Source organism: Xenopus tropicalis, chromosome 6 (genome assembly GCF_000004195.4).
Source record: "Xenopus tropicalis strain Nigerian chromosome 6, UCB_Xtro_10.0, whole genome shotgun sequence".
Taxonomy (NCBI): Eukaryota; Metazoa; Chordata; class Amphibia; order Anura; family Pipidae; genus Xenopus; species Xenopus tropicalis.
Window position 1 is genome coordinate 57,253,475 of NC_030682.2, and position 24,509 is coordinate 57,277,983.

The 24,509-nt window shown below is 37.7% G+C and overlaps 1 protein-coding gene across 3 annotated transcripts in view; it reads right to left on the reverse strand.

Moving 5' to 3' along the window:
* The window catches only part of hecw1 (HECT, C2 and WW domain containing E3 ubiquitin protein ligase 1), a 129,975-nt gene that overhangs the window by 69,680 nt on the left and 35,786 nt on the right, over window positions 1–24,509 (reverse strand). For 2 of the 3 annotated variants that reach the window (XM_018094564.2, NM_001130278.1), the window contains exon 2: window positions 5,936–6,260. In XM_018094564.2, the coding sequence (XP_017950053.1) occupies window positions 5,936–6,260 (325 nt within the window). Of the gene's footprint in view, window positions 1–5,935; window positions 6,261–24,177; window positions 24,236–24,509 lie in introns of all 3 variants that reach the window. The other variant, XM_018094565.2, reaches the window with a different exon arrangement.

The window sequence follows — 24,509 nt, forward strand, 5'->3', positions numbered from 1 at the left end:
TCTCTGTCCCTGTTTCACATGAAGGGCCAGAAGCACAGCAGGAGGGGGACAGCCAATCACAGCCTTGCAGCCAAGCAAGGACAGGCTTCAGTTCCCTATCAGGTCAGCCTAGCTGCTGACTGGTTCCTATCCTACATTGCCTGTACTGAGAGCCGCCGGCCCCCCTGCATATCCAGAGAATTCAGCCAGCAGGAAGTGGAACAGATGGGCGGGACTAGTGGGGTTTTGGTGGAATTTCTCAATAAATCAGTCCAAAACACAACATTTTTAAGCACACTTCTTCTATATTTAGAGGAGTATAATTCACTGGTACATTCTTTATTTTTATATGATATGTCTCCTTTAACAAAAATGTTAATAATGTAAAGGTCATGTTTGTTATGGGGTGACTGTGGATTGTGGAGACATATAGTAGCATCACATAAAGCGTGTTGTCACCATATGGTAGGTGAGCTCATTTTTATAGCAGCTAGAGAAAACAGTATAGAGAAAACAGTATAGAGAAAACAGGCAGTCTTACTTAACTTGGTTTGAAACAGAACCCTCAATGTTTTCTTACGTAAATATGTTATTAAGTAAATAATAAATGCTATACCTATGTTGGAAACAATGAATTCCTGCCTAGTGTATCCTCAAATAACAATTTCAGTCCCTCTGTCTAAGGTAGCAAAGGGATCAGCTGGCACTAACTCCATCTGGAAATCAAATGGTTTATTCTGGCTTTTTCTCAAAGCACAGCAGTCATATTTCTGGGTGACTGATGATCAGTCGGTAGAGACAATAAGACTTTGCAGGTGTTCACATTCACTAACTATATGTAGTGTTTTATCGAAGTCTTTTATTTCTTTTTTGTTCTATTATAATTTGGAGTTCTCTAATTCTGAGCACTTCCTTTATTTGGGATTGTCATGTTGGTCAGTAATAACACATATGTTCCACTCTGCTCTGTACACAACACAAGTTAATGAGTCTTGACATAAACACAGAGAGCTGTTTGCTTTTGCTCCTAAATGTGTTGTTGACAGAAGGAAATAAAATAAATACACATGGTTACCTTTTAACATTATTTAAAAATAAAAAAGTAAAGTATGTCATAAAATAAACTATTCTGAGAGCTGTCTTTATGGGGTGCAAATAATCACTAAAGATAGCACCAAAGCAATAATCTTTATAAAAGGGTAATTGTAAGCTTTTGTTTTGTCCTGATTTTCACAACAGCTTGAAATACTTTGGGTTCTGTTCAGTTTGTGGACATGTATATGTGAGAGGCAGCAGTAGATCACAGCTTCTAAAGCTGGTCATACACGCACCGATAATATCGTACAAAACCTCGTTTCGTACGATATTCGGTGCGTGTATGGCATGTCGGCGAGTCGACCGATATCGCAGGAAGCTGCTGATATCAGTCGACTCGCCGATCGGACCGGTTAAAAAATTTTGACCGGGCGCCATAGAAGGCGCCTGACCAAAATCTGCCGTCAGGGCTGAATCGGCAGAAGGAGGTAGAAATCCTATTGTCCTATCTGCTGTTTCAGCCCTGAACGGTGTGTGGCGGATCTGACGATGTTTCGTGCGACCGATGGTTAAATGTTGTGTTGAGGGTTACATGTGTGTTATGTGTAATGTGTGGGTTTCACCAATAGATGGCAGAAGAGGGTTTTGGTATGGGAATGTAAATACTGAAAGTCACAAACAGAGGGAGTTAGTGAGAAGGGAGTTGTCCCTGGCAGGATTGGAGGCAGGGCTCAGAAGGTATAAAAAAGAAGAGTAAGACAGGGTGCGGCTGTCTCTGGCCATAGGAAACATCTCAAGGAAGGAAGACTCAAGGTGTAAGTATTGCTAGGGTATTCATAATAGGGTAGTTCAGGGTATAGTGAGGACCCTGGTTGATTCAAGCTGATACCCTAGAGGTTATTCAGAGGGACCCGAGAGCAATTGGCAAGTCTGGTACATTGGGCTAAGCTGTGGGATAGGGGGTGTGAGTCCCCCTGAGGAAAGGTACTGGGAGCTGAAGGTAAAGGGGGTAAACAAACAAAGGGAAGGGCAGTGTGTGTGATTACTTGGTAACTGTGTATGGAGGCGTGTTCACATGCTTGGTGGAATTAATATCTGCTGCTTGTGTGTGAAGAAAGTACCTTGCCTGTTCTGGATGCAAAAAGTTGGAATAAACATTGTGTGTTTTGCAACTCCCTGCACCTTTGTGTTTCTTAGTATGGGTGATGTAATCAAGAGGGGATTACTGCAGGTCTAGAATATCCAGCTAGAATGGCTGCACTGATCACATTTATTTAACTACATGCATTTATTCTAAGTGTCCCTGAATTATTAACTGATCTGGTAACCATGCTATCATCAATTTAGCTGTTCATTCCAATGCTGTCTCATAATGCCAGTCTTGTTAAAATATTCCACACATCCATTGGCCTGTGGATGATACTGAGGTGCCCAAAATTTAAAGAAACATTTTTTTTTACCTAAATTGTGGCTTAATGATATTTAACAGGACAGTGCCTCTTACTCTGCTGCAGACCATCTTGTTGAGTTGGGGAAAGAGCTTGAAAACAAAAGCAACATGGTGCCCACTATGCTAATTCTGTGATAAGGGTGCACTGTAGCAACAGCTGAAGCTTCACAAATTGAGGTATTTAATGCAAAAGAGGCAACTGTTTGTGCAGACACACAACATAACATCTTAAGCTGGCCATACATTGAAAGATTCACTGTCAGCAGCTTTAATCAACCCGTGTATTGCCACCTGTAGGCCACAATCACATGTGGTGTATCGTCTGCTTCTCGCAACCTAAATTTTGTAGGCAAAAAAAAAAATTACAAAGCATGCATTTTTGGGAAGATCTGAATTTTTTGTAGCTGCACTCAGGCCTATGCTGTGCCTATCAACTGCAGATGAGAGCGGATCTGGTTCTGCCTACAAAATGCAGGTGAACAGTTTGCCACGTGTGACTGTGGCCTTAAAGGAGAAGGAAAGGTAAAAATCACTGAGGGGTGCTAAAATGTTTGTACAATGTAAATGATGCCATGGAGATCTCTGTATAGTCAGCTGCAAAGAAAACAAATAATAAAAGCTTTTAATTATGAAAAAAGAAGTGAATTCCATTGTGTTTTGGTTCTGGTAATTGATGTATGGCCTCAGCAATGGATTGTATACCAAATGCCTAGAATCTGTGGCCTACAAAGTCAACCTCAGTCTGTTAAAAACCAATTTCACTTCATTTAAGATGAAGATGTGGTTAATCAGCTTGTGAAACACCTGATGGAGAAATGCACTGTGTTCCTCCAGTGTGCGTGGATGAAGATGTTGTTTGCTTGTATTGCACTGGAAATTCCAGCCAAGACAGTGACCACTATTTTGTGGAAACAACTTGGGGAAAAAAACAGCCCAAAAGAAATGCAAGATTCCTATGGGGCTGGCACCACCTTTCTACTGTTTTTTACAATATGGCACATCATCTCTGTATATTTATACTTTCTGTATAATCTGTATCGCTGGATGTAGCATTTTATAAATAAAGTTATACATACATACATGTATGTGAAATATGCAGATGTATAATGAAAGCTGGTTTATTAAAGCTGGGTATTAAAGGGGACCTGTAACCCTAAGAAATAATTCCAAATACTTTTTTTATCATGTTAGTTCTGCAAAATAAACTTTATTTACATTATATAAATTATTTATATTTTATTCCCTTCAGTCATGGAATTCAAAATCATAGCAAGCAGGCAGGTGCCATTTTTGTGGCACTATTATCAAGACAAACATTGCATCATCCCAAAACCAGAAAAAGGGACCTGATGCTGATGCCCATGCACAGGATACACAATTATAGGCTATGAGGAGGGAGGGAGGGAGGAATGTGAGGAGTGCAGTAACATCTGTGAAGCACTGAATGGAAAGTAAAAGTAATTTACAGCCCCACCTCTATGCCTGAGGCATAGAAGCAGGGCAGGCAATACATGATGGACAGCTTTGATTTTTTTTTTAACATGTGTGGGTGTTTTGAAGACACATGGAGCTATTATTAGCAGCTAAAATCAGACAATGCTGACAATTTTCTGATAACTGTCTCTACGTGTGTTTTAGCAGAGGCAATTCTCAGTATTGTCTATGGCAGGGTATTTTCTTGTGTTAAGTAGCTGTGACATGTAGCTGGTACTAAGTAGCTCTGTCTGTCTTCACCCTAAATCCTTTAGTTAGAACTTATGGAGTTCTGCTGGTACTGCAGCACATACTGCTATAGGAGAACAATGCCAAGACCACATCGATGGAGATATCAGTATGTGTTGTGATAATGTTTGAATTTGCCAATCAACATGGTAAATGCCCAAGGGTATTTTATCTTCTAGATAAAGTCCACTTTTCATATTATCATTTATCGAGAACTTGATCCGAACCATTATTATTACCTTATTACCCCCGGGAAACAGAAAGAAGTTGTCAAGAGTTATGAATGGTAAACCATTCAGGCAATGACACAACATGTTAGATTCGAAGGAAATCACACAATGCGTAAATATGCTAGAAAACACCTTACCACAGCTTTTTCAAGCGTTTGCCGAAATACGCCGTTATTTGCACAGCAACCTATTCCTATGTATACACAAAGGCACTATTAGCACCATGGAAACGGCATTTGCTACATCACCAGTACTAGGCTGAAAAACGCCATAGTCAGGGGCTGTGTGGCTTGTGCAGCGTTCTTAGGCTGAGAAAATACGCAGCGTAAAAACGCCACATGTGGCATCAGCCTTACTTGTTTGTGCTATCAGCACTGTTAGAGTTAAAAACCTTCTTTTTAATGCTGAAAATATGAACTGTGAGATGTCGGCTGCACTGCTGATTATGGCAGTGTTATGTTAGCATGCCTCTGGCATTGCACCTTTACCCGTGTTATAATCTGATTTATATTCTAATTCACATGGATTCGCCCAAAGCACTATGCATTGTCAGCATTTTGACAATTTAATCAAACAGCAGGAAGACCAAAACAATGCTGTGTACGGGAGCACATTGCATGCAAAACAAACAGAATTCTCAATGGTTACTGTCTTTGAAGACACTGGATTGCAAGGGTGTCAGTGGTAACAAATGCATAAGCCAATGTGGCTTGTATCAAAACAAGCAATATAGAGATAAATATTATTGTATTTATGGTATTGATGTTGGTATATATAGTTTATGTATGTGAGTGTATAGATAGGTCAGTATAGGTTTGTGTGTGCTGGGTTCACTTGGAAGGGTTGAACTTGATGAGTTCTGGTCTTTTTACAACCCTATGTAACTATATAGCAAAAATTGTGATTGCATGAAGTAATTATATTAAAGTTCACTGGCTATTATTCAGAACATTAAAATGAAGAAAAGTATGAAACTGCTAGTGTAGGGAAAGGATGGTGAACTAACACCCCATACAATAGGGAACTAATGTAAATATTATAATAATAATTAGACAGTCTTGAGGATTGAATTACATTTTATCAAAGCTCTTAAAATATAAAAATAGAAAGACAGGCCAAGGAGCTCCAACAGCATCTATATATTTTAAGGGTTGTGTTGGAAAACCTAAGAGTAATGTAGGACTAGTTCTACTGCTAACCCAGGTTGCCACTAATTATCTTCTTAATGAGGCCTGCTGCCTAAGGTTTCACCATCCCCCCTTCACTAAACCCAATAAAGGTCCTAACCCAGCTTCCTTCTTTTTTATGGAATGTGAGAATCATTACCTGCTTAATGTTTTTGTGTACAGTATGTTATAATCAAAGTATATGAACCCATATATTTTTAAAATCCTTTATTATCCATACCATGAAACAGCTATCTATATTAGGCAGCCTACACTGGAGTTCTGCTAGTATTACATATATTAGTACACCTCCATACATGAAAACACATACATGCACAAGAAAATTTACTTACCAATTAGATACATGCCAATCCAGTCTCCAGCATCCACTTCTTCTTTTATGTCCCAGTAGATTACAAGATCCTGTGAGTGTCCTATTGAGTAGTAAGAACTACTAACCATCAGAGTTGACCGACTATCAGAAGTTACCAGGTCAGTGTCACTTGTGGAACGTGGCATGGTTACTCCTTCATGGGGGTTGTTCCTAATATCCATATTATGAAACTGGTCAGGATTGTAGCTATACCTCATAGGTTCTTTGCATCGACGCCTATTCTGAGAATTCCTTGAAGGAGAAGCCATGGCAGCCAAACCAAGGAACCTGTTTTGGTACAAATTCTGTGAAAGATAAAAAAAAAAGCATAGTTATTTGCATATACAGGTATGGGATCCCTTATCCGGAAACCCGTTATCCAGAAAGCTCCGAATTACGGGATGCCTGTCTCCCATAGACTCCATTTTAATCAAATAATTCAGAATTTTAAAACTGATTTCCCTTTTCTCTGTAATAATAAAACAGTACCTTGTAATTGATCCCAACTAAGATATAAATAATCCTTATTGGATGCAAAACAATCCCATAGGGTTTAATTAATATTTTATTGATTCTTTAGTAGACTTAAGGTATAGGGATCCAAATTTCAGAAAGACCCCTTATCCGGAATACCCTTGGTCCCGAGCATTCTGGATAACGGGTCCCATACCTGTACTACCATACTATAAATACACAGTAGTTATTATTACATTAAAAATGAGTATGTAACATGAAAGATAACTAATATAGCAATGGCTGCTGTAAAACATGTTGTCATTAAGAAAGAACACATTAAACACAGTGAAAATGAATAACAGCAATGCATTTCATGACTTTAACCATCTCATGTCCTGGCTACCATGGCAAAAATGGGTTATATCTCCTGATTACTATGTCCCAGCAGAGGCCTTTGTACTGTAGAAAATAAACTGCAGGAAATAAAGGAAAGGTAACCATGCATAGGTGCTACTCACAAATAACAATAACTCCTTTGGGCATACATGTCTCAGTAATTTCGCTGATAACTGGTTATGCTTGGTATATTTCCATATGGTTACCTAATCGCTGTAATAGCTGCTCACAAATGGACCTTATTAGACTCACTTTCCAAGCTAACCTACTACTCTTAAGGTGGCCCACCTTCGGGTGGGCGATATCTGGCTAATTTGGTCGTTTAGCTCTGGGGCCATACGATCAAATTAGAACATCGGGTATAGGTGCCGTCGGTTCAGGGACCGCATCAACGAGCCACAAAAAACAAACATTCCTAATCAAGATCTGGCCAGATATCGGTCGGGAAGGCTCGTCATTCCTGCCCATACACGGGCAGACAAGCTGCCGAAACGATCTAAAGGACCAATATTGGCAGCTATAATTGGCCCGTGTATGGCCACCTTTAAAGTCCTCTTTCCACAAGACACTTGGGTACCTGCTTAATGTTTTCAGTCGATTCTATTCTGTCCCAAAGTAGAACTGGGATATTGGTGGTGGCCATACTTAGCATGGGTACTCACTCATGGGTACCACAATCGCATTTTACAAGATGAAAAATATTAAAACTATCACTATAACTGACCTGAAACCTGAAAAACATACTTTTCATTTAAAGAATTGTATGATTAGAAAACTTGAAAATTTCAAATCATGAAAAATATGTTTTTCAATAATGGATATCAGATATCAAATCAAATAATGGATATCCAGATATAAAATCAATAAGAACACTTATTTACAAAAAATGTAATTTAATGAAAAACTTTTCTTCCAATACAGTCCCAGTTTTTTTCCCAAAATAGAGTTTTCATGTGATAAACAATGAGGTAAGTTTTTCTCATTGAATTGCATCTGGCTCTATGAGAACATTTAGGGGGCCAATTATTAACGGTTGGATTTTTTTTTCCAAAACAGATTTTTTTTTAGCTCTAAAAGTCTGCGGAAAAAAAAGTCTCAAATGTTTGGAGATTTACTATGCAACAAAGCTGTGACAATTCTGAATCCAAAAATACTCAAGCAAAACCTTGTCGAGATCATGTAGAAGTCAATGGCAGATGTCCTTCCCTTCCCTGAAAAACTTTGTTTGAAACTTTAGAGATTTTTCTACACTGACTTTTGTGCAGCAATATGAAAAAGTCACAGCATCATGCGACAAGTCAAAAAATCTATATTTTTTGGCACTTTTCCATTACTTTTTCCCCACACGTGCTTTTTCAGAGTTTATTCAATTTTTTTTAAAAAATGAGAAACTGAGTTTTAGTAAATCTGCCTCTCAGGGCCATGTCTCACTAGGAGATTAGTTACCCACAGTTAATCACAGCTACCTGAAATGCCTTTTTACCAGGAATAAAGTGAATCATCAGTGGGAAGACATATGCATTGTTTCATTTCTTGCAGCAAACTTTGCACAACTTCAGAAAACGAATAATAACGCATATGCCTTCCTACCAGTGATTGACTATATTACTGGTGGGAAGGTATTTCAGAGAGATTAGTTGCCTGCAGTAGCCAAGATTTTACCACAGGCGACTTGTCTCCATGTGGGGTGTGGCCCTTAGAACTGAAATAAGAGATTACCTTTTCTTATCACATTGAAGCAGGCCCAATATGTACAAATAAATGCACAAGTACACTTTACTGCACAGAACAAGAACATCCCAAACATGTATTATTCTAAAATGTTAACGTTACTTTTGGAAGTAATTTGCAACTGTAAAATAGCAACATTATTTTATAACAGATTACTTGATAAATTACACAACAAAGCTGCATAAAAAGCAACATGTGTCATTGAACCTGCTAAGTATACCCTAAAAAGCATTTCTATCACCACTGGCAAAATTGCTGGTTTTAGCAATGACAACCAAAATACTGAGTAACTAATCCTGCAACAATTTTATAATTATCCCAAACATAAGGTAACCAGAGCATGTAAAACAGTGGGTAACACATGGGCTCCCCCATGAACACATGCAGGCAGTAACAAAATGTATCCACATCTCTTGCGTGTGCAATATTAACAGCTGATGTTACTCTATAATAAGCCATTTATATAAAGAGTTACATTGACACCTTGTGTCTCAACCCTTTCTCCTTGTAGATTGTAAGCTCTTTTGGGCAGGGCCCTCTTCACCTCTTGTATCGGTTATTGATTGCTTTATATGTTACTCTGTATGTCCAATGTATGTAACCCACTTATTGTACAGCGCTGCGGAATATGTTGGCGCTTTATAAATAAATGTTAATGTAATGTAATGTAATTAATGTACTAATAAGTCGTTCAATTTAGTGACCCTGCTCTGTGCTGTCATTGCTTGATATGGAAGTTACGTATGTTTTTGCATAAGTTATGTAAACTGCATAAGTTTAAGGGCCTAGTGATCTTGCTGTGGGGCCAAATAACTAGTCAATAGTAGTTAATAAATATAGTAAAAATCATTTATGTGCAAATAAGTCAGTATTTTAATTGAGGGGTCAGTGGAGTTTATACGTAAGTTGCATAAGTTTCTTTGAAAGTAACGTAAGGTTTTGCATAAGTTATGTAAGTTGTGTAAGTGTAGGGGCCCAGTGATATTGCTGTGGGGCCCTATAAGCAGTGGTTCCCCTGTGGAAGACGCTGATATAATTCAGTAAATGGATCCCAATATAAACAGCTGGTGTTACTCTATAATAAGCAGTTCATATAAATAGTAAAAATCAATAATTAATGTGCTAATATGTCAGTCAGCTCATTGGGGGCAACAGAATTTACCTAATTTACCTAATTTATTTAAGTTTTTGAATTCATTGGTGGTCAGTGGAGTTTGTCCCTTCAAAGCGTCTCTGCATATTCTTTTGCTTGCTAAGCAAGTTACTTAAGTTCTAGGCAAGTTACGTAGCTTTCTAAGCAGTTTTTGTGGAAGCAAATTGCGTAAGTTTCGGCGTAACTTTGTGTGTAAGTTTCGGCGTAACTATGTGCGTAATTTGCGTAACTTTCGCAATGTGGCTGGGCCCCTTTAAGAAAGAAGATTTCGATTTCTCGGGGCCCGACACAATTGTAACCCCTCCCCCCCCCCCCCCCCCCGATAGCGGCCCTGATACAAGTACACTGTGTGTTAGAAGACAGAAGCATTAGGGTATTATCAGTGCTAATAATCACACAAAGGGTTTTGGGTTATAATTACTGCCAGATTTGTAGTAAGCCGTACTACCAGCAATTACAGCTCTTCACATCCACCAATTACAACATGTAATTATACTAATAACAATACTTTGAATTTTGTCTTACTGTTATTATCTTGTCAAACTCTATTTAATATGTAAAATCCAATATATCCTTTCTTTTTAAGGTCACTTACTTTGCAGTGTTGAACAGTCCAGCCTTTTCTGTGGGGTAAATATCAATTAAATCATTCTAAATAAATGTTCTTCTATACTTATTGTCTCAGTCTGCTTCCCTGCTTTAAACACATGTAAGTATTGCTGTGCTCCTTCATTTGCTAAAATGCTTGATCACAAAATGAAGTTCTGCCTTTGTTTTGTAGTCATAAATCTCTGGCTATATATTAAATTAATAACATTTAATAACACCATATCATTTGATGCTTATGAAAATGATCACTCGTGAAGTCTTCCGTTTTGAGAAGCCTAAAGTACCAGGGACCTGTGTTAAGTGGTAGAATCAGGCTTGTGGTAGTGCTAAGGAGAATGTGTAGTGGGTATTATAATAGATTTTGACATGATAAGTCTCATTGTACTCAAAATGAACAGAAAAACTATAAGTTGTTTATAGCCAATTAGAATCCATATAGAGGAGCTTAAATATGTCACACTCGTCTGTAGTTAGCATTTAAATTATTCTAGAGTTTTGACCACAAATATTTCCCATCTCATTTTATACACTGCTGTTATGTGCAGGTAGGGTTGTCACCTCTCGTAAGAAAAAATCCTGGCTAGGGAAGATGGGTGGGATTATGATGTGAGATAGGCGGATTTATGATGCAAAATGGGGCAGAGTTATGATGAGTAAGGGGTGGCAAGGAACAGATTGAGCCAATGCAAAAGAAATTTGGAGCTATAGCTTTGTTTAAATGTAGCCTTTGTATATGCCCAAAGGTAAATGTTTTAAGAATACTCTCACTTTAACATATATTTATGATATAAAGCTATATTCTGCATCTTGTCTGAATAACCTTTATTTGACTTTATTTGGGTTTCTACAGAAACTGCATTTTTGTGAGTACATTTCTCTTATTCATCTAGTTTTACTATTTGTTTGTTTCTGAGGTACTGATGCCAAAGACAATTTGCACAAAGTCAGGTTTTTTTCAATGAGGCAATGCTACATGGAGTTAGGGAATTATTTTATAATCCTTCACATTACAATGTATGCTGCTAGTTTATAGGCCAGCAAGAAAATATAAATTATTCACCATTACAATTCACTGATGTTCTAATTCTGCTAATGGCAAAAATGTGGGCACAGGCTGTAGTTCTTTTGGTATAATGTTCAACATTTAAAATGTCATTAATTCAAATGATCAGATATAAAGTTATATGCATTAACATCACAAGGACAATAGTATCAAATGATTTTTAGCAAAGGTAAAGGTTGGCTTTAACATTATATTGACTGTGGTTTTTAGTTCAATTCTTGGTTTGTTTGCAGTAAAATGTTAATATACTGATGGGCCAGTTGGGCATATAAAAAACATATACATATATAATATACAGTTCTTTACAAGTAGGCATTCAGTAAATGAAGGGGGGTCGTGAAAGAGGCAGGTCAAAGCATAATGGAGTATGACTTGGGTGTAACCTGCATGGCACCACTTGGATTCAGTTCCCTGGACCCCAAAGCCATCCAGCACACTACTCTCTCTCTCATTAACCAGTGGATTGCCTCTAGGGTTGCCACCTTTTAGTAGGGTCCTTAATGGCTGATGGTGTAGAAGTGTGGGCAGGGCCAGGAGGAGTGGAATAGTGACATAAAGGTCTGGGGCTGTGATATAAAGGGGGCAGAGCCATGATACAGGTCAGAGAATTGGTGAGGAGGCAGGCTCAAAGAGGTTATCGGTGGCATAGAGTTGGAGCAGGCAGAGCTAGGGCAGTTTGAGGGCAATGCAACTAGGGATTACAAGCAGGGGCACTGCTGCCATAAGGCAAGTTGAGAAACTCGCCTCAGGCAGCAGCGTCCCCGAAATTACCAGAGGCGGCAAAAAGCCGCTTCTGGTCATTTTAAGAGCCAAATTTCAGTTTTTTAAAACAGAAATTTTATCATATTTAATAAGTTAACCTTTTCTTGAAATTCTGAAAAATTCTGTGACTGTTTGCCAGAGTTCTAAACCTTTTTTCTAGTTTGTTCATTTATCAGTATTTCCCTACCTCCCATGTTAAACAATTCAAATTAAATGGACTTCTATGGCAAAAATCTGTCAGGGCAACTCGGAAATTCTTTTAGGGTGAAAACACACAGAGCTACTAGTAGCAGCTACTTTTTCACAGATACTTATTGTCACAAAATACCTGCCATAGACAAAAATTAGATTTTCCTCTGCTAAAACACATATAGAGACAGTTATCAGTAAATGATCAGCATTGTCTATTTTAGTAGCCACGACAAGTAGCTGCTACAAGTAGCTCCATGTGTCTTCACCCTTATGCAAATCATTACCCCTCTTCCCCCTTTATGTGACCCTGTCTATGCCAGTTACAGACAGATTTACTACATTCTGCATACCAACATATTGCACATAACAGGATGTACATTTAAGAAGAAATATGTGTTACAGTTATTGTACTACTATATCTATATCATTTGTGGCCCACAGCTCTCAATTGTTGTATATCCTGGCATCCATAAAGGCTTAAATGGGGACTGAAAGAAAAGGGTTTAGGGGCAGAAAAGATTTTGCATAATCCTTAATTGTTGGGGCAATAAAGTGCACTGCTGCTGCTAAACTCTAACAACCCATAGAACAGGATGTTGATGAATTCACACATGATTCTGCACAATAATTTGTGCTGCATTTGACTGAATGTGATGCACCTGACCTATGCACATTCAAGCAGCATTATGAATCACTAAACTTGCAAAATATTTATTCAATAATAAAGTCATTAATACATGCAGGGTAAATGTATTAAAATGAATCACTGAAGAGAACGCTATGCTTTTGTTTTGATGAAGACACATGGCTAGATATATTTAAACACTCAGTGAAATGCTCTGTCAATGTCCTAATACAGGAGACTTCTCAAAAGGTACTCCATCAATGGTACCTATTCCCTGAGAAATTATAGTATCCTTCACCCTCTCCATTGTGCTGTAATCAACAAGGCTTCTTTCTGCATATCTGGTGGGATTGTACAGTAACCATTCATTTTTGGACCAGAGTCTATTCCCTTTATAGCAGAAGAACCCCCGCAGAGGCCCTCCTGAATAAAAATATTTCAAAGGATAACAAATATGCTAAAAGATTCATTTCTGATATCTTCTTAGCAGCTACACAAACCATAGCAAAATCCTGGAAAATAATTATTGAAACACTCTTTAGTATTGCCACAGGAAACACTACAACTTATAACAAAATATGGAATCCCTGGTTAATCTACCGGAACATCTCTCAGGGCATATAGTCTCCTGACTATATTAATCCACTATGGGATATCTCCTTGGAATACCTCCTTCAGGCCTAATGGCAATAGACAGGTCTATCTACAGTTCAACACCATACAATCTGCCCATACTGATTTAGTCTTCTGGTTCATTAGTTTTATTTGATGATTGGGTCATCTATCCTTGCACTGTGTTGGATTTGCATTCTGGGAAACCCCAGTAGATGCACTTTTGTTAAATTGTTAAATTGAAAATGTGAAATAAAGAAAAAAAAAGAATCACTAAGTCACTTTCAAATCACAGTTCCAGACTTTCTTTTTTTGCACATTAAAAAGACACAACAGACCATGGATAACTGTAGATGAGATAATTAGAATGTATTTTTATTTTAATTACATTAGTTATTACTACCCTCTTTAAAAGGTTCAATGCTGCCCTCTTTGACCTCTATGCTAAATTCTCATGATACCTAAGCAAAAGAAAATGGTTTATTCACGGAGTATACAGCAAATTTGTTGCACCAGACTTCATGCAACAAATGTGATAAGACAGTTGACTTAAATTCATTTTATGGAGATGGACATGAGTAATTGCAAGTGGACACAGATCTGTCATGATGTTGCATAATGTCAAAAAACTAACTGCTTCCATTGTGGGGGGGCATATTTTCAGTGCCAGCTCTGCACCACAGTCAGTCAGTGTAGCCCTAGACATATGCACATAAAATTCATCCATTCATAGTAACCTATATTACTATATATATATATATATATATATATATATATATATATAACAGGGTATATTCTCTTTGGGCAATGAATTGTTTTCCTTTCTAAAACACCAAACATCAAAACACCCAATATCACCCTCTACTGCCCTATGAAACAATCACATAATAGTGCCAGAACTAAACAAATAGAGGTATGTTAACACATGTTTTTAGCAAGTATAGCAATTTTCATGTGTGTCAGAAAAAAAGGAAAAACACAGTGTAGAAAGCCCTGGCATGTCTCTTCAATTCCCATTAGAATTTGGTGTATAAATATGAGGATGGGGCAATCAAAACTAGAATGGCATGCAATCAAGCACAGTTAGAAAAGCAAAGCTACAGAGTAATACACACTGATTATTTTAAGGGTAAATAAAAATAAGTACATAATCAATCAATTAAGAGCCGTACTTATTCATCTTTAAAGACCACTTTCCTTTTGTTTGAAGAGATTATACATTGGCAGTCATGCCAGAGAAATCTCTAATTAGATCAGATGACTGCACACTATACTAATTAAGTGCCAGAATTTAATTTGATCTCTTTCTTTTCAGCAGACCTTGAAGCACTTCTTACTCTGCAGAACTACACTGGGAAATTATCTTAAAAAAAAAAAAAAAACAAGCCTATCCACGTAATTACACACATGGAACAGAAAATGAGGAAGAAACAGAGAGCATACAAAGAACTAAGAAATGACACCATTTCCCTTGAGCCACCATTTAGTGCTGGGCTGTGTGCTTCCTCAGAGAACACATGGCCAGAAATAATGCAGCTCTAACTGTAACAGGAAGAAGGGTGGAAGCAAAAGGCAGAAATCTGTCCATTCATTGGCTGATGTGACCTAACATGTATGTGGGCCCTTGGTATGTTTGTGTGCACTGTGAATTCAGGGTCAGACTGGGCCGCCAAGGCACTGGGAAAAAACCCGGTGGGCCCAGGCGGCCCAGACCCGATCCCTGTCGGTTAAGTTTCACTTACACATGCTCAGGGGAGGACGTCAGGCAGAGGACGCAGCGGGGGCACCTTGGGGGGCCATGCACCCCCCAGTCCGACCCTCTGTGAACCCTATGACCCCAGGAGATGGCCCTTGATTCTTGAAATGGCAATTTTCTATTTAGAAGTACCCAATGGCACTACTAAAAAATATATTTTTATGGTTTATTTAGATGAAGCAGGGTTTTACATGTGAGCTTGTTTATGCAATATATTTTTATAGAGACCTACATTATTTTGGGGTAACTATGTCTTCCAACTCCAAAGTACCAAACGGAAATGCTTTACTGAATTTAGCAGTTTCTATAAAAAATTATTAAAATTCTAAAAAATCGCCTCAAATCTTCCACTTTCAAGCACCTTATCTCCCACATAACATTAGGTACCACCCTAAATATGAAAGCCAATCAAAATGTAATCTGTGCATGTTTTTCTTCTTCAAAACATCCTGCTGAGATAGCACCAAAACTCAGATGGCAAAACAAAAATTAATGGAGCTGGTCCACAAGGGGACAGGTCATGACATAAATGGGTGTGGTTATGACATTGTAGGGGCGGAGGCCAGGAGTGAAGGGAACTAAGCCACGTCATTAAGACTGGAATTAAGTGCATTTGGTGAGTATGGAGGGAAGAAAAGGGGCAAGTGGGGTCGGATCAGAGGCAGGCTGGGGCTTAATTGGCTAGCTATTACAAATTTACTGGCAAGTACATTGCCAGCAAATTTCTAATACTGGCCACAGCCTTGGCTGGTATTTTAATGACTAGGCTGGTGAAATACCAGCAAGGTGGCAACCCTACTCACTGGCCCAGATTCCATTTGATGAGAAAAGCTGATTTCCCAATTCAATTCCAAAAATTCCCATACAGCCAGATGCAACTATTAATGAAAAAAGTGATCTCATTGTTAATTACATAACAACTCTATTGAACTCTATGGGGGAAAAAAACTGGAACTGAATTAGGAGAAAAGTTCTCTCTTCTCAAATTGAATCTCACCCATATATGTTCACATAATAAACCATAAATAACATTTGCTTATGTAACTGAATCCGGCCCTTAAGTAATTAAAGCGATTAGCCATTCTGTTGTCTAAGCACTGTTTGGCCATCTGTATTTTGTATGACCAACTTATATTCACATTTGGGCTTTCTCTGTTTGTGAATGGGAGATAGGAGGTCATCACTCTATGTAAAGAATCTATACAGTATAAACCATGTCTTAAACCTCACAAAAAGGTCTGGGTATTAGTTCTTGCTTATAACTCCCAGTGCTGTTTACAGATTTCCCGGCCATTGGTCGAAAGCTTAATTTTAGATGCAAGATGTGAATAACTGCATGTCCCTTATTAATATCGGCAATGAAATGTCCCAGTTGTTGTGTTAGACCCACAAAACGTGATCAAGGTAAGATGCAAACATTCATAGCCATTCTGGAAGTTAATAAATATTTTATCTCAAGGCCGAAGCTGTCAAAAGATCTGGTTAATCTTCCTGTAGATCTGCTATTTGTTTAGTGATTCTGGAGTTTCCAGGCTGTCTTGTTCCAAGCGATGTTATAGTAAAAGGTTATATACATATATTTTGTAATCCCCAAACATGTCTCAAACTCTGTTCCAGATTAATTTTAGGAGCTTAGATTGTGTTCTCTGAGATAAGGAACAGAAGCAGAAAGCTAAATTAGAAGCTGATACCAAGAGGAAGCAGCACGTGATTACTGTTGGTTTTACTACATTGAAGATTTATTAAGGACTTTCACCAAGAAGCGCTGGGTTTTTTGGGTTTCACTCTTTAAAAAACAAAGAAATGGGATCCCTTATGCAGAACCCCATTATACAGAAAGCTCCAAATTACGGGAATGCCATCTCTCACAGACTCTATTTTAATGCATATTTAAATACATTTTTTACATTTTAAATTGTCTGTTAGAATAATGAAATTATGCTAAACAATCATTTTGCAGGATAATAGCATCCTTATTTATCCCTTTTTAAGGTTATTAAAGGTTTTGTTTCTCTTTCCTTCTCAAGAAAGCCTGGGGGGTCTGTGTATGGCTATGATGTTGTCATTAATGGTTCCATTTTTATAACCTAATAGGGTAAAGACCAGAACAAAAATGGTGGCTTGGAGACCACAGCAAATTGTGTAAAGGCATTTGGAGCTCTTTTGGGATCTGCATGGCAGGATATTTTTTGATATTTTTAAGCTGAGATGTACCACAGCCTGAATGCCTGTCATTCTTGCATATTCCTAAAACTATAGCATGGAGACTATTGTGACCATGTTTATATGCCTGTAGCGAGTGATAAAAGACCTGAGCAAATGTTGAAAGGGAGTTCTTGAACACAAAAGTCTGAAAACCCCACACTGAAGTTGATGATAGCACACATATTACAAAATATCAACACTTTCCTGAAAACGATTTCACACATTTATCAAAGATTATACATGTACCATTTCATCAGTATGTGTTTAGCCGCTGTGAGAATCTGAATACCATTCAGTTCTATGGAGTATTAGACCTTAGTAGCAGCACTGGAATCTTCTAAAACCTTTTTAATATATTTTTGAATTGCAATTTTTTAATTGCAATTTGCTAATTACAAGTATGCTGCATTTTCATGGCTAAGAAATATTATTTAACAAGCTGGTGACAATCTTGTCTAAAATGTACATGGCATGTCAATAAAAACACAAAATCATTTCATTCCAATATCGAAACATGCAATAAAGCGTAAATGAAGTTTCACATATAAATACCATTTTGACATACCTAAAAGGCTTATCATGTAAAAAGTACACTACATTTTTTAAAAAGTTATAAAAAGTACTTTTTAAAAAAAAAAAAGTATAGTAAATAAAAACAAGAGAAGATATTTTCTGGAATTTTAAAACAAAATAAATCAATCATCACTTTTTCTCTAGTTAAAATTCATATTTTAAAGAAATGTATAAAAAAATAGCTAATGCAAAAAAAAAAACCCAACAAAGCCACTGGCTCTGTACAATGTACAATCCTGTAGCAACTACTGGAAACCTTAAGCTCTCAGATAAGCATGTTATGTTCACCCTGACATGACTTTGAATATATACATTATACATTTATATAATGGAGTGTGCCCCGTTTTCATCTAAAATTCTGTATTTTTATTTGCACTTTGCATTAACATAATACAGTCATATGCCAAAGTTTGGGAACCCCTCCTAATTCTTTGGAGTTTTGTTTATCATTGGCTGAGCTTTCAAAGTAGCAACTTCCTTTAATATATAACATGCCTTATGGAAACAGTAGTATTTCTGCAGTGACATAAAGTTTACTGGATGAACTGAAAATATGCAATATGCATCATAACAAAATTAGACAGGTACATAAATTTTGGCACCCCAACAGAGATACTACATCAATACTTAGTTAAGCCTCCTTTTGCAAATGCCTCCTATAGCCTTTGATAAGTGCCTGGATTCTGGATGGCGGTATTTTTGACCATTTTTCCATACAAAATCTCCCAGTTCAGTTAAACTTGATGGCTGCCGAACATGGCAGCCTGCTTCAAATCATCCCATAGATTTTCCATGATATTCAAGTCGGGGGACTGTGATGGCCATTCCAGAATATTGTACTTTTCCCTCGGCATAAATGCCTTTGTAGATCTCCAACTGTCTTTAGGGTCATTGTCTTGTTATCCAACCCCAGCGTAACTTCAACTTTGTGACTGATGCTTGAACATTATCCTGAAGAATTTGTTGCTATTGGGTTGAATTCATCTGACCGGCGACTTTAACATGGGACCCAGTCCCTGAACTAGCCACACAGCCCCACAGCAGGATGGAACCTCCACCAGATTTGACAGTAGGTAGCGGGTGTTTTTTTTGGAATGCAGGGTTCTTCTTCCACCATGCAAAGCACTTTTTGTTATGACCAAATAACAAAATTTTTGTCTTATCAGTCCAAAGCACTTTGTTCCAAAATAAATCTGGCTTGTCTAAATGAGCTTTTGCATACAACAAAAGCTCAAAAGCTGTTTGTGGCAGAAAGGGATTCTTTCTCATCACCGTGCCATACAGATGTCCTTTGTGCAAATTGCACTGAATTGTAGAACGATGTACAGATACAACATCTGCAGCAAGATGTTCTTGCAGGTCTTTGGAGAAGATCGTTGGCTTGTCTGTAACCATTCTCACAATCCTCCACATATGCCACTCATGTATTTTTCTTGGCCTGCCAGACCTGGGATTTACAGCAACTGTACCTATGGCCTTCCATTTGCTGATTACATTCCTTACAGTTGAAACTGACACTTTAAACCTATGAGATAGCTTTTTGTTGCCTTCCCCTAAACCTTGATACTGAACAATATTTGTTTTCAGGTCTTTTGAGAGTTGCTTTGAGGATCCCATGGTGACACTCTTCAGAGGAGAGTCAAACAGAAGCACAACTTTCAATTGGCCACCTTAAATACCTTTTCTCATAATTGGACAAATCTGCCTATGAAGTTCAAGGCTTAACGAGCTAATCCAACCAATTCATATTTGATTTAATTTCAGACAACTAAATACTGCATCAGTAAGTACTCAGTACACCAGTACTCAGATGTTCCTGGGAAATGAAAGATATACCACTATTATCTTTTTTGTTGAAATTGGAGTAAATTATTATGCAGGCTGAGAAGGGTTCCCAAACTTTTTCATATGACTGTATTTAACTATGATTTCTGTTACACAGAAGTACCAATTTGCATGAAAAGTCTAATTAGCGACCAGTTGATCCAGTTGTTTTTGGGGAAAAAGTTCCAGTTCATTCTTAATAAAGCAATAACAAATGTAAAAATTGCTTTATTATGGTTTATGTGGTAATTCTATTTTACATTTAAATATGTTTCTATATTGGACAATTCTTTACTATTAACATCAACTGTGTAGCCAAAAATACTAACATGCTATTCATAACAAAATATTTTTGGTTTAAGTTAGATATCCCCTGAATTGTAAACATTTTTTAAAAATTAGATGTTATTTTTTCAGCTTCAGTAGTTAACAATTTTAATTGTAAAATTATACAGTGGGATAATACCACGATAATTAAAATATGAATGTCAAACTTGAGGTTTTTTTTACACAACTGTTATTTAAGGATTAAAGTTATTTAGAAATTTTAGCTATTTGGTTACCATAGAATCACATTTGTTTTCTTTCTGTCTATTGTGCCCTACTGTTAATTTGCAAAGAAACGAATAGAAATGACATGGCACACATATGACTTTCTTTAATGTTTCTTTACATGGCATACAAATGTAGCAAAACATATGCCTAGTTTTTGCTTGACGTCATTTGATGATAGTGATAAGTGACGATTATGATCAGAAGATAATTATCCATAAATGAAAAGGGTATGAACGGTTTAATGAGAATCGTCAATTTCTGGGCAGATAGTACAATCAAACCAATGATGGGAAGTTTCATGTAATACGAAATGTCTATACTACAGTGACCCAAAGCAGCTGGCCAAGAACCCCCCCCCCCAAAAAAATATTCCTGTACAACATATCTAAAATATAGATTACGTGTTAAGAAAAAGGAATGATCGCTTTATTAGAGGTAATCAGTAGGGCTAATTTCTTATTATAAGTCAAGGTGCAATAAAGAGGCCCCTATGCCATTCTAATATTGAGACAAAATTCGGTTCTTTTTGTGCTCGCCAACTTGGGTTGAAAGTGTTGTGGGGCTTTCCTATATAAAGCAGCACTTGCATACAGTATACCTGGAGGGAGGGAGGGAGGTAGAACATGGGCAGAGCACAACCACTGCCCCAGACACAAGTACCGCATGGGCATTAAGAGTCACAATTTTGCACCTCTAAGGGGCACATTTACTAAAACTCTATTTTCTCTTTTTAAATTCAAATAAACCCATTTCCACATTTACTAAAAAGTCTGAACTGAAAAAATATGTGTGGGAAAAAGTTACAGAAAAGTTGCGAAACTCTTGACTTTTTCGGTTGTTGGACTGAAACCTTTTTTAAATTGTCGCACAAAAAAACCTCAAAAGTTTTGAAGCAAAGAAGTTTCCTCCAGGGAAGTAAAGAGACATCTGCCATTGACTTGTACACGACCAGGACAAGTTTTAGCTGATGAATTGTTGGATTTTACGATGTTTTGTTGCATGGTAAATTTAAAAAAACTCACAACTTTTCTTTCTGTGAATTTTAGAGCTAAAAAATCCAATAGTCTGTCAGCAAATGGCTCCCTTAATGTTCCTGCACTTGCATCCAAGGAAAAAGTAAATGAGCCCTATACTGTGTATAAGAGTATATATCTTTATATTTCTATTCTGCTGCTTAATACAATTAACTAATCCAATGACAAGACATTAGTGTTTTACAAATATATTATATAATTAGATATATAAGGATGATTTAACTGCCTTGTACAAAGAGCTATATGATGACAGTTTCAAGAAGGTTTGCAACGAGAATGTTCACTAAGATCACTGAGATCATTTTACATTATGAACCACCCAGTTGGTCATACAGCATTGGTCATAACCCACAGGGCTTAAAGGACATGTAAACCCCACACACAAAAATGTAATCAGTGAACAACTTCTTTGAAATCTTTCAATACCTGTCACACTAGTGATCTCCTTTATCACTTGGATTTCCTATTCCTCCTGTAACCCACTCGGCCCCCTCCCACAGGAATTTGCTTTGGCTGTTGGCTTGTGGGCATGCTCAGTTGTTCTAAGCTCAGATTACTAAACACGCCCCCAGTCTAGCAGCCATTGAAGAGAAGGCATTGCTGGTTCCCATAGAAACTCAGCTCTAGCTGTCTGCTTCAGTTTTTTTCTCCTGAGCTCAGCTTTACCATTACAGTGCTCAAACAAAGCAGAACTTTTAGCACAGTTCTGCCTGTGTGAGCCTGTATTCATGATAAAATGTATGCTGAATAAGTGTCTGTGTGTGTAAGCTGTTTGCAGATTTAATGGAGAAAGAAAGGTAAAAACTAAGTAAGCTTTATCATGGCTGTAAATACAGCCATAAGCACTCATAGAAACGCTGCACTGAGTTCTGTGTCAAAAGATTTGTTGTGTCTGTAATTCCTGTGCCGGAGACACACAGCTCTCTCCTCTCTCCCCTCTACTGCTCCCTCCTCCCTCAAGAATGCTAAGAACTCACTGAGCCAATCAGCAGGAAGCTGACTCATAGGGGCTGATTTACTTACCCACGAACGGGTCGAATGGAGTCCGATTGCGTTTTTTTCGTAATGATCGGTACTTTGCGATTTTTTCGTATGTTTTGCGATTTTTTCGGATTCTTTACGAATTTTTCGGATCCAATACAATTTTTGCGTAAAAACGCGAGTTTTCCTATCCATTACGAAAGTTGCGTAAAAAGTTGCGCATTTTGCGTAGCGTTAAAACTTACGCGAAAAATGCGCAACTTTTCACGTAAGTTTTAACGCTACGAAAAATGCGCAACTTTTTACGCAACTTTCGTAATGGATACGAAAAACTCGCGTTTTTACGCAAAAATCGTATTGGTAACGAAAAATTCGTACAGAATCCGAAAAAATCGCAAAACATACGAAAAAGTCGCAAAATGTTCGTTTTCAAGTCGGAACTTTTCCAATTCGGGTCGGATTCGTGGGTTAGTAAATCAGCCCCATAGTCTAACTAACCGAGCATGTACACTTGGTCTGGGTCTCGGTGCAGGAGTGAGGCATTGTGGGAACTTTCTTTACACAGCTCTTCGTTTTTTTCTTCCTGTTTGGCTTCTGATCATCTGAAGAGGTGAAATATGGGGAGACTTAAGGGCACTATTGAGACAACTGAAGGTATGCCTGCAGCTTGAGATTAACTCTTTATTTATTTACTTTCCATCTCCTTTAAATGTATCTGATTATGTATTAGAGGAAAAATGGCGACCGGGTGAAAGCTGCTATTTGCTTTAAGAAAATGTGATGGTGCTGGCAAGCGGAGGGGATATATGCAGTACTAATGGTGCCATTTGGGTGGGGGAGACTTGCCCGACTGATATACATTGTAGGCAAATGTAGGCTTTACATGTCCTTTAAGATATGCTACTTGTGGTCACTGGTGACACTTGCCTATCTGGCTGAAGAAGACATTGAGAAATGCTGTGTACAAACTTCTCTTGTCTGGGCCTGGCCCAAATATATCAAGTTTAGTTTTTGTTTCTATAAAACCTAGTCTAAGCGGTTTAGTATGTTCACTTTGAATAGTGAGTTATAGACTAAACAAATCTTGTCCTCTGGTTCGGATGGCTCACCATCAGCACTCCCCATCACAGCACTGCTCACTAGACTTTTCCCACTGAAATCAGTTCAGTGTGTATTTGTGCTGTTGTGTGCTGTGGTGCTCTAAATTATGACAAAACAAAGCTGTGTTGTATGTATACTTGCTACCCATCTCTAGTGGGGAGGTGAGGGTTTTTACAGATAATTTGTTTCTTTTAATTAAGACACAGTCGCCATGCAGTGTGTGAGCTTGGTCAATCTAATGCTTGAGCTAGCACATATAAACTGGAACCAGAGGCTTGAGTCCATCTGTATATTAATAATGGTGTTACTTAAGATAAGTAAGATGAGTACGATAAAAAGACCTTTCCAGTTAATGTCATAAAATATGCACATAGAAGAGTTGGAATGGTTCCTGAAAAATTCTGTATTCTGTAAGTTTCCTTTAGTGAAATGAGTACAAATAAAACCTTGGCAAATGAAATGATTTACTGGTTTATCCAGGAGAGTAGGTCAGCTGCATTAGGGTGTGGGCTATGGTACATTCCATTATGAATGGTTAATGGATTTATAATGGAATGACATGGATAGGGTTTATAATCAGAAAAACACACTGACCTTAACACTACACAGGTGCAGCAGCATAATGACCCGCCAACTGAAAGCACATCAATTCCTGGGGAAAAGTTCAACGAAATTGACTTAGCATTGTATCCCAACGAATAACACAAACATCATGTTATCATAATAAAGTGACATGCGTATTAGCCAAGCACAAACTGCTGAACGAACACAACTGAATTTTAGGCAAATAAAAAGACCCGACTATGATTATAATAAAATATTGCAGGTCGAGGATAGCGGTGAGTCAGTGACAGATTTAATTTGAAACAAATGCAAGCACATACTTTTTGTAACAAAACAAATGACTTTATCAGAAAATCATTAGT